Source organism: Schistosoma mansoni, chromosome W, assembly GCF_000237925.1.
Source record: "Schistosoma mansoni strain Puerto Rico chromosome W, complete genome".
NCBI lineage: Eukaryota > Metazoa > Platyhelminthes > Trematoda > Strigeidida > Schistosomatidae > Schistosoma > Schistosoma mansoni.
The window spans coordinates 10,685,865-10,697,836 of record NC_031502.1 but is presented as its reverse complement, the minus strand read 5'-3'; the positions used below and the strand labels follow the sequence as shown (position 1 = coordinate 10,697,836).

Below are 11,972 nucleotides of genomic sequence, written 5' to 3'. Positions count from 1 at the left end.
ACTTGTTTATCCTCAGCTATATATAACCAAATAATTCCGATTAACTAATAGCCCTTAAAATTACTAAATAAATTTTTAAAAATGGATTATGTATTGCCAAATATTAAATTTCTTAAAACGTTCAAGTAAAACTAAATCATTTTGTGTTGGTTGTTTGAATTTTCCTACACAAAAAATGAATTAGACTTCATCCCACTGCACAAGCTAGTAGCTACCCGAACTGAGTAGCTAAGCAGATAACACGATGTCATTCCAAGCAAACGAAACTGGGTTTAAGTTCCGGAGTGAACATCAACTCAGGGATGCAGATATATCCAGTTGACGAGTCTTAAATAAGACAAAACGCGCGTACTGGATTCCATTGCCAGATACCAACCATCTCTGCTTACAATGGTTATGTAAAACTATGTAAATTAAGCGAATTTTGATCAGTCTCTTACAAGTATTTCTGATATATTGGTAAAAATCAATCCCATTATGAAATATAGGAAAGAGATACATAGAAAAATTGGAAAGTCGATTTTTCAGAATTACATTTAGTTTTAATCATATCCTAAAGCGTTGAAAATTGATTTTTATGTTGTTTACGTCTGATACTAAACGAGTAAAGACCAGACTGATGAATTCATTCAAATAAATATATTATGTTTTAGTCTAATAACTATGATGACATCACACAGTTTCAATGAACCATCTTATGTTGTTTAATGGTGATTTTGCATGCAATTGTCATGTTTATATCTTGTGTCAAACAACTAATACTCACTGATCTTTCACGATGTGTGGTTTTCAACATATTTTCAGCAAAATATGTAAATGACTAGATTTGAAATCCAGTTGTACTTGCTTATTCACGGATACTCAAACTGATGTATACAATTAAATATGATAAATGGATGATTCTTCCCTCCCTTTGGATTGAACATTATGTTATGCTTTCACTGAGTATAATATGCTGATAATTGTCACTTCCAGGCAACATGATTTGCAACCAACTTGAGTTTTTTATGAGGTCCTATATCTAGCTGATTCAATCTCTTTTGATTCCAAATAAAATAGAAGTTTTTTGATAAAATTCATATGATGGGTAGAAAACAAGTGATGTAAAATACTGAAGAACTTTCTCATGAAGAATGATATTTTTCTTTAATACATAAAATGTAAAATTTAACGGCTAAGCATACAATTATTGGGTTCAAGTTTGCATAATAATTCCAAACGAATGAAAACCCATCCAAATTACAAGATCTAGATAATAAGGAACCTGTGTTTTAGATTCGCCCGCTATTCAGAATAACATATTGTACTGTTTTTGAAACTGTCATTATTCTTAATGAACATAACCATAATCATAGATTATAGTTATGCTAAACAAGATATTTGGTACTAGTGGTTTAGTACTTTAACAAGGCCCAATCTAAAATTTAAGAAAATTTAGAACTTAGCTTCAGATATACATTTATTACCTTACATTAATTACCATTGTTTTGTCTCATTATTAATGTAAAATAATAACTGATTCAGTACTTTAATTTTATACACAGTTCCGAGCTGTAATTAATTTAACTCGAACAATGCTAGATCTCATAGATCGACAGCGTTCAGTTGAATTAAGATCACAAACTGGGTCGAAATCGGTTGGTGGAAGCTGTTCTGATATGAGGTTAGTAGTACATTTTTATAAAAGCGTTTAGGGAACAAAGTTATCATCAGTATTATGCTCTTATGATCATGAGTACAGTATATGACTACACAGGATTTCAAATTGAAAATCCACTCTACGCTTTTGATTGAGCAATTTTTCACCATTTTATCAAAATATCAATAATTAATGTAGTTCACAATTTAAACTATTCGAACAATAGCAGATAAGAAACAGTAAGGTAGACAATTTAAATATATATTTATTTACTACCTATGAGTAGTTTACAATTCATGATAAAATTTATTTGACTTTTGTGTGTAAATCGATCAACTCATTTGTTTTTAAGGGTTCAACAACTAACAGAATAGCATAATTTGTAAATTGTTCTAAGTGACTTCATTTATTAGACAGAACAAACAGTCATTGATCCCAGTAAATGAGGAATCCCAAACTAGAATATGTCAGCTGTATGTTGCTCCTTGGTTTTCACAAGCTGATATCATAGAACCTATCTTAAAATACCATCATTCCTTAAAAGTTTATATTCGTTTGGTTGTGTTATTATTCCACAGGTCCTACGCATATGTCCACATTTTTATTCTACTTTTTCGAATTTCTGCTATTCAGGTTTGTTTTCTTTCTAATCTTAATTACTATTTACTCCTTGAAATATTGAATACTATGTATTCTACCATTTGTTTTCCCTGCTCTAACAGTTCATCATTTGGTGCACCTCGAAATCTTCCGTTAATTGCTATGCAACGTCCAACTATAGATTCTGAATTATTATACGTTGATATGGAGGATTCAAAGCTTTCAAGGTCAAGTTTAGGTGAGAATTACGAATTTACAAAATAATTGTTTGATCACAACATATTTGAGGGTAAACTATAACAATGCTTCAGAGTACAAAATAAATTGTTTCGTTTGTCAGTTTCTTAAAAGAAGTTCATTATGCTCTTCTTAACATATTATCGGTTTATTTGTGAGGTTAATTATCAGGGAAAACGTTTCTCATAAATGACAGTTGAAGAATGGATAAACCAAACGAAATAGATATGACGCAACCTAAAGATGTTTGCTACTGTTAACAAATATGACTAGGTTTACTCATTTACAGATTATTACTAGGAAACTATATAGTTAGTAACGAATTTAAACAAAATACACTTAGCTAGATAGTTCGGCTTACAACGATTTATAATACATCTCATTGAAACTATTTGGTTCAAGACGAAAAACTAAGATCCAGAAATAGATTCATTGACCATAAAGGAGGAACATGCTTTGCAATTTTATTCCATGTGATTTTTACTAGTATTGATAAGTACATGACAAGTGTAGAATTTTCACAGTTTAATGGAAGAACTGATCCTGGTTAAACCTCATTTAAAACTAGGAAGCACTAGACAAGCGTTTTGTCGTAGTACGGGACTCCGTAGTAACACTAATGCATGACCCTACCACATGGAATCTGACTATGCACATTCAGCTTCTCGCGTGAGTGCCTAACCTTCAAATCACCGAGCCGGCACCCAATGATGCCTAGTTAACTTGATTCGCGATATTGTGTGATCATCTTCCATGACGTAGCATAACAAGACTTGAACATATTACACACCAAATGACTTACAAGCACACAGCAAAACCTATTCCATATCTTATTGTGAATGAACACTTATTTATTATATTTTAGTTTTGTTACCATGCATGTCTTAAATAATTTTGGTTCCTATTACTTCCTTGGAGAATCTACAACCAGACTGTCAAGCAAAATGTTGAGCTATTTAATTTCAGTCGTTGAAATTTTTGTTGAAATTTTTTTCTCATGACTTTAAATTGTACCTATTTACATATCAACATTTAAACTAACTAATTCTACATTTTTAGACCCGTTTTTAATAATTTCCAGAAAACTTAACACTCGGGCTAAGTAGAATCTACCCGTGATTACATTTGTTTAATCTAACGTTGCATTTATATAGGACTGTATTCTTACACGAGCTAAACAACTGCGTTACTACTTTTGTATATTAGTTTTATCAAAACTCCAAAATGAACGGTATTTAAGCTCCTCTACTAAATACATGGTGTAATACGTAAACAAAAAATAATTTTTATAAAGTAACATCAAAACTCGATTCCCAAATATTGCAAACGTTTTTAATAGAAATGGCTTAACAAATATCAATGTAACCCACTTAGCATCGTAGACAATAAACCCTCTAAAATTATTTTTTTGGATAAAAAATTTAATTTTAACCACACTGGAAAAGTTTACAGAACTAAACAGGTAGTATATTACTTCCCAGTATACTGTGAAATCGCGTCTCAAAGTAAGAAATATACTTTAGACTTGAAACAATATAAATTTTCACATACGTAAGAAACAGGTGACCACATTATCCATCTACAAAGTTAGTGTTTGAAAGGTTATTCATAGTCTCCTGAAGCAAACAAGATCCTATCCAATATTTAATTGTTTTATTACATCTCACAGATTATCGTCGAAGTTCTGGCAGTGAAGTCACTGGAACTAGTCGATGGAGCAGAAATAGCTTGTTAATTCAAAGGTTACAGGCATCAAAACATAGATCAGAAAGCCTATTGTTCAATACAAAGCACAGAAACTGTAAGTTTCACTAAAGCATTCATATATATATATATATATACAATTTAAAAAATTGACAGCAACCATATACTTTTGTTCGTGAAACCTGATTTACTTCACACGTGTAAATAGTCCACATAATTTGGTAGATAGAACTAGTTTACCCCAAAACATAGTTGATAGTTTCGGGTGTTTTTTGCCTCTCATTATAATAATTAGCTAGTTTGGTTTTATGGTGTACTCATTTAACCGCTAGTTCTGAAACCTGAAGACCTCATAGTTAAGATCGAAGTTTACCTTTTCCCTACATTATACATAATAAAATCCCTAATGACTATAGGTTTTCGTTAAATTTCTAAAGGTTTAAGCAAAATATTGAGTTATTTAGTTTCAATCGTTGAAATGTTGCTTAATGGCCTATGATAAAAATATGTTAGACAAAAATAAATCGTAACCAGTCGCTAGGTTAATTATTGGGAAACTCTAAAACTGATTAAATTCAATCATAAACTATTGATATGAATTAAGTGAGGAAATTAACAATATTCACCAAAACGTTTTAATTTAACGATTAAACGAGAAGTTGGTGAAGCATGAAAATTAGTGTTCGGCATACAGAATGATAAGTGTATAATTACTTTCTGAAATCATTTAATTGAGAAGTATTTTCTAGTCAGAATGTACTTTAAAATAAAAACGAAACAAATTGTTTGAATGCTTATGCATAAAAGCATCCGACAGTTACCTTAATAAATGGATGTGCTGATTTTCTAATTAATTGAATTTATTCATTCCGATTATTAGTTGTCAAGATACCGAAAGAAAGGATCTTTTAATATGAAATAGTTCCATTCATTTCCTATTGAACCGATTGATTCTACTTTGTAATTATTATGAAACCAGTAAAATACAATATATTTGTCAAAAATCTTTATGTGGTCATTTTTACCTTTAGCCATTGGTGATCATAGATTTTGGAATGAAAGTGCAAGTAATCCGAATTTTAATTATCATGGACATTCGAGTACAAATTCTCGTATAGGACCAAGTCCATTTTATAATTCAAGTCCAACTTGTGAAGATTTATATAAAATGAGAAGATATTCTGGAAATATTTTAACTCGATCAACAGATAATCAAGTGAATGTATATGTTAGTAAACTTAGTTTTTATAGAAAAAAATATTTCCCTAGAGAAATTTAAAGTTTAGTATTAAATGGGATTTTTTAATTTTAATTATTACTAATAAACCTTTTATTCTTAGAAAAAAAGAATTTTACGATGGGTATAACAAAATGCCTAGGAAGGAACTGATTCCACTTTAAGTAAAGTGTTAAGATAACAGTATTTAACCACTTCAGATAAAAAAAGAGCAGTCGAATGGGTAGTTCTTAATTCTTTTCACAAGCTTATGTATATATATTTACTTGATATGGAGATAAACGCAGTATCATGTTGTAAGATGTACACTATATTTTGATAAACTTGATCAATTTCGCTAACCAGTATATGCATAGTATCAGAATCCAGTTTTGCTGATAAGCATTCACTGAAAAGCCTAATAATTAACTCCAAATAAAATGACTCAGTAACGATATGTTAAAAGAGGTCTTGGTGAAGTTTCCTACAATATAATACGTATTGTCGTAGCAAATATTCAACACCAAGATGTTGAATAGACAATCAGAAATAAAAAAATAAACAAACCAACAACTGAACAGTATTATAAACAATTGTTTGGTAGTCATGTTTGTTTGGTGATTAATATACTTGCTTACTAACCACAAATCGTTTGGGAATTTATGAATTTTAGTCAACTTTGCTTACTTTCTATACATACAAAAATATGAAACATTTTCTTAATTTGTATTAACTATATGTCTAACCATTAGGTACCTGGTCTATAATAAGATCAAAACTTATGGGATTTACACAACCCATCATTAAATATAACAAGTTTTGTAAAACTATGTTTGGCAATGATTAATGAGAAGCATAAATAATTGTTTCGTCATTTAGCGATTTAGAAACCTCTGTGGTACATATTAGTTTCCAGTTTACACTGCTATTAAATTAAACATTGAAGTAAACCAATTAAATAGGTTCTTTCAAATTTTAACGACCCACTAGTAGGTGTTTTTGTTATGTGAAAAATCAGCTTCATAGTTCTGAAAGTATGCCGCCAAGTGTCGTTATACAACCGACTAGTTGTTGCAGCTATTCGCTAACCATGGGGACACTGGTTAAATTTACGGTCAACCAATAAAATCAAACAAGAGCAATGTGTTTTAAACTCACAAGTTTATTTTTGTCAAAATTCAGAAAGATTTATGATCATACTCTCCTGAAAACGATCAAAAAAGAACTATTAGGCAAGAAACTAAAATGTAAACACCTAGATAATAATATGGCCATTTCCTTTGTCAAATGAGCGATATGTGACTCTATGTCACACATAATTCATTCGGAATTTTACTGTAAAATTGTGATTGTCAACTGGTAAAGAGATAGAATATGTTCTGTTCCTAAATCAAATGAACAAATAATGTAATTTTAATTTTCTTGCTTCTTTTATTTCAAAGGATAATTTAGGTTCCTTAAATGTTCCAAGATACAATAATGGTTTTCTAGACCCTAGAAGACATAGTTATGGTTTTACACCTAGTACATCGACTAAATCTTTAATCACAGTCAATGTATGCGAAGGTCCTTTCGTTACTCCGCTCAGTTATCGTGGTTCAATACGTCGAAATTCTGGTTGGAGCTGTGGTCAATTTCCAACTTCTCAAGTAAATTTAACTATTTCTTTAATTCATCAATATGATCTTTTTTTATGATAAGTATCGTATGTATTTTGTCTGTTATCTAAAAGTATAGGCTAAAAAAAATCAAAACAAATTTTAAAGATTTTAACACAACGTACATTAGTGTAGTGAACGAGAACATCTTGGTAAAATCTGAGAACGATACAGTAAATACTTCATTTGTAAAATATTAGTTAATCGTCTCAGACTTTATTGTTCCATCGTTTCCACAGCAATTATTCTCTGTTCTCGTTCTCCTTTCTTTGACCTTCTTTCACTTTCGATTGATGATACATACTACTTATATCTATCGACATCAATAGCACACGCCACATTAGTACCAGTGAAGTTAATACAAAAATACTGTAAGAGAACTCCGACTGTATAAAATCAATTACAATTTCTACTTCCCGTTTCCTTAAATCTGACAATCCACCTGAAAATACTCTCTTTATTACTAAAACCCAAAGAAGACTTCTAGCTCACAGCGAAATAGAAATTTAGGTATAATTACTACAGCACTTTCGACAGATTCCATTACTTCTTTAAAGGGGGGGATAAATGTCCTTGAGGATACAAAGATGGTTAGGCGATATTTCCAACGAATATACTATTTAGCTTACTAACTGTTGACTTAAAACCACAAATGAAACTGATTAAATAATGAAAAATTAAGTGGAAATTTAGTTTCCCAATAACGGTTTAAATGAAGCAACCAGTGAGAAATGGATTTCATGGAAAAATATGGGTTTCGTCATAAAAACTTTTATACTTAATATACCTAATCCGATTTTATAGCTCAGAAATCATTTCAGGAATCGGAAAAATCCCTTTAGTGGATTTTGTTTCGTGAGATTATTTTCATCAGTAGGAATTTTCATTGAATCAAATCAAAGATTAACTTAGATCAGATGGAATACTACTGAACACAAGGGAGCATAAGACAGTTGTTTTAATATAACTCTTCACTTGTTTGCAGAACACATCACCTCTTTAGATGAGATTAAATTCAGTCAAATTAAATAAAGCTAACAACTTCATACTACCAATGAAAAAAGATATAAAAACTGTCATTGTATTTTAAATAAGCATTCATCAAATTTGAGTGAATAGTTTGATAGAAACTGGATGCCGAGTATACAGAAAAAATCAAATATAAAAATTCTGATTAAAGTAATATCAGAGATTTTAATTTAAGTAATTCCACCGTTCCTCCTTGCAAACTAGTCACAGCGTTTTCAGGAAGGTAACCAAAATCAGCATTATCAAAGAATTTCTGAGGTTTAATAACAAAATCATACTAAAACTTTGTCCAATCATGTTCATTTTATTTGAGCAAGGTCATAAGGCAGTCTGATGTTTTACTCGTTCGTCGTGTGAAAAATACGAGAACGTGTATGCGTATCTGTATGATATTATCACCAGAAAATCGTGAGAAAACGATGCCTGTGGCTATGACCAAGGACAAAGAAAACATTTTTGTTTATTATAAACCTAATAGTACATATGAGTAAAAATATAAACTCATAGAAATACGTGTCTAATGAGATCATTTACTTAGTTTCTGGGTTAATCTTAAAAATAATCCAAACATAATTTCCACCTAAGAATCCGATGTTATTGGTACTAAGTTGGAAGTAGTGGATATAAATGTTCATGTGTTCATTTGTCAAGTAACAATTACTATAAAGTAACTAACTGTAAGCTTTGGAACGTAAAAAATTCAGTATTTTTTATCATACACATCTAAAAACGCTATGATTGTACACCAAGTCTCTCAAAATGATGATATTGTGTTAGTAAGCTCGTAATGAATGTGGAAAGGACTTAAACAGAATAAGCACTTTAACTTTTCATTCACCTCAGTTGATTTCACCGTTCCATATACTATTCAGGTCATTCAACATGTTGCAACTTCTTCAAAATTATGGAAGTGAATATAGCCATGTAGATTTCTGTGGTTGTATATAATTACCATGAAACAGACTGCTACACGCAAAGCGTTTGGTAGGTTGTAATGATTGATGATATGATTTATACATCAGTTAACTATTTCTGTAAAATTTAAGCGTATACAGTATACATACCACGGTAATTTCCATTACATTACAATAATAACCAACAAATTTTTATCTCAACTTTTCGCTTGTGGATACATTAAAATGAGAAACGGGTTCTTCATAAACGTAAAAGATTTGTCCATAGATTTTTACAATTATAAGACAGCCAGGTGGTAAGTGTTCAATAATGTCGACTGTAATATTACGAGAAGACTATATGAATAAAGTAATAATTTGAAGATAAATACATTAGTCAAATAAATATTATGTGAAGGTAATAAACATAAAATCAATTACTATTAAAAACCTGAAAGCAATGGACGTCAGTTTCGTCCTAATATGGGGCTCCTCAGCAGTGAGCATCCACGATCCCGCACGCAGGATTCGAGCCCAGGTTCTCAATGGCGGTCTAACATTCATCGACTCATGATCTTAATCAAAAGCTTGACAATCTCTACAACCCCACACTGATTATTATCAAAAACTAAGTATCACCAACATTCTCCGAGTATAAGAATAAAATTTAGGTTGTACTAACAATGAAACAAATGATTCTATAAAAAATGTTATAAAAAGATACTTACTAGACAAATAAACTTATGTAGATTAGTTTGATTAAATAATTAGTATATCAAACCAGTTTATTAATCAGTGTATTCATGACTTTACAACGAAACACTTTAGAAATAGCCTTCCACAATATTAATATACATAAATTTCAAAAATCCAAACTTCGGATTTAAACTGTAGGATATTCTAGTGAATTCGCCCAAAAATAATCGTTTTGTGCACGAACAAGCTACTGTCGTAAGTATTGTAATCTATAGAATAGCTAATACTCCACCAAAACAGGAAACCAGACAAAGACCAATAGTTTTAAGCCATCGCATTAAAAATTGTTTGCTATTGTGTAAAAATATCACACTTTAATGTACATAAAATGACAATCTATTGAAACACTCAGTTTGTACAAGCTGTCAAAACTAACAGAATTTTATAGTTGTATGGTTTCTAACCAAAACATTTCTGCATTTCTCTAATTTGCTGCCTGAAGACAAAACATTTAATAACAGACTGCTACACTCGTTCTAAGTAATTTCACAGTTATTAGAATACTCAATCGTTAATAAAATAGTCTAAATACTGAGTGCTCTTCAAGATTATTCTGTAAAACCAGATAATATTAGCAGTCCCATAAAAACCAGCAACTTGGAACATAAGCCTGTACTTAGAAAATGAGTTACATTAATTTTCATACATTTCTAAGTGGATTACACAAGTTTTAACAGCAATATTGTTAATCAAATTATAAGCTGACTTTAAAAAGTATATGTCCAGTTTTTTAAAAAGGGTTAATATGGTAATCAAATAAATTTTGATAAACATATATCCTATTTTTTTCTCTAACAATTTTGGGTCGCAAATAGTCACTTCTCTACGTAGTTACAACAAAAATTGAAAATTACACAGTAAAATACAATTAGTACTCCATACATACATATATCTTTATATATATGTATATTTTTATTCTGAAAATCAGGTCATGAAACCCACTGATGAAGATATTCAAAGACGTTGCAGCTTGAATGCTATAGGTGATCTGCTGGTGAGCTAATTAAGTGAAACAAAGTTAATTTACTACTAACATTTATAGTTTAGTAATAAAAAGAAATACATAAAGTCATCATAAAATGCGCACCTAAAGTAATATTTGTATACAATGTTGTAAATTTTAATTACTATATATATATATATATATATATATATATATATATATATATATATATATATATACTATTCCTTCTTATTGATTTCGGGCATTTTCATTTTCCCAACGAGTTGTCTAATATATGTTTTGCAATCATTATTCTTTCACACTCTTTTTCAGTTTAGCATGGTTTGTTTAACTGAAATAATAATCGTTTGTGTATGTTATGCATTTGTGAGACAAGTCAATGAAAATCCATTTGTTTAGATTAATTTTTTTTTGCGATTCCATTTTACAAGCGCAAAAACATCGTAATGTTAAAGAACAAAACAAAAACCCATAATAAATCCAGAGCATTAGTTCACTGAACTTAGTCACCTGAATCTAAATTCACTAGTTCACGTATTCAAATTCACTGAATTTAATGGAACGAGTGAGTTTCCGTCTCACTGTCAACTTGATTGACTAAACCAGTTGTAGCTTCTTTATTAAACCTTCAAAAATCTATCTAATGAGCAAAATTATTTATTGATTCTTCAAAAAAGACATACATATTCAAATTATTAGTTTGTCTCTATATGCACACAGATATTATTCCTAGCAGAGTTCAAGAATAGACCATATAACATTCCTAAATAGATTTGTAGTATGAGTTTTTAAGTATCTCTACAAAGGGTTGACTTGATAATTTCAAATAAAGTGATCTTTGGGTGGATTGTTGCAAATAAAAATAATATATTTGTAATATCCCGAACAGTACAAAAATTTAACTTTCTGACGTTTCATGACTCAGTGTAAGCCACTTTCTTAAGAGAATGAATGAACAAATTAAGTTAACCCAAGTTTAAATAGTACGAAGGAACAAATCAAAAACATTTAGTACCATCGACCAAAAATCAGGTCCGACCTAGTCAATGTCACGTCACTCCGGTCAAGACAAATTCTGTGAGTATGAACAGTTTCTTGATTAATTTTCTAAATAGTTTATTAGCATTTTTAAAGAAAACAGTATTAATTTTTGTACTGATTAGTTAAATTCATTTTTTTGTTAACTTGTAAGATGTACTTCATCAGAACTATACTCAATGCCACTTATTTGCTAGTTAAGTTAAGAAATAAATCCTGGAAGATCAAATATATTGAG

The 11,972-nt window shown here is 30.2% G+C and overlaps 1 protein-coding gene across 1 annotated transcript in view; it reads left to right on the top strand.

The window, feature by feature from the left end:
- Smp_158720 (protein kinase) overlaps window positions 1–8,997 on the top strand; it is a gene marked incomplete at both ends in the record, with an annotated part of 51,396 nt that extends 42,399 nt beyond the window's left edge. Inside the window, 5 exons of the mRNA XM_018788512.1 lie at window positions 1,582–1,663; window positions 2,362–2,477; window positions 5,212–5,408; window positions 6,839–7,045; window positions 8,956–8,997. Coding sequence (XP_018654047.1) covers window positions 1,582–1,663; window positions 2,362–2,477; window positions 5,212–5,408; window positions 6,839–7,045; window positions 8,956–8,997 — 644 coding nt within the window. The remainder of the gene's footprint in view (window positions 1–1,581; window positions 1,664–2,361; window positions 2,478–5,211; window positions 5,409–6,838; window positions 7,046–8,955) is intronic.
- Window positions 8,998–11,972: the final 2,975 nt, after the last annotated feature.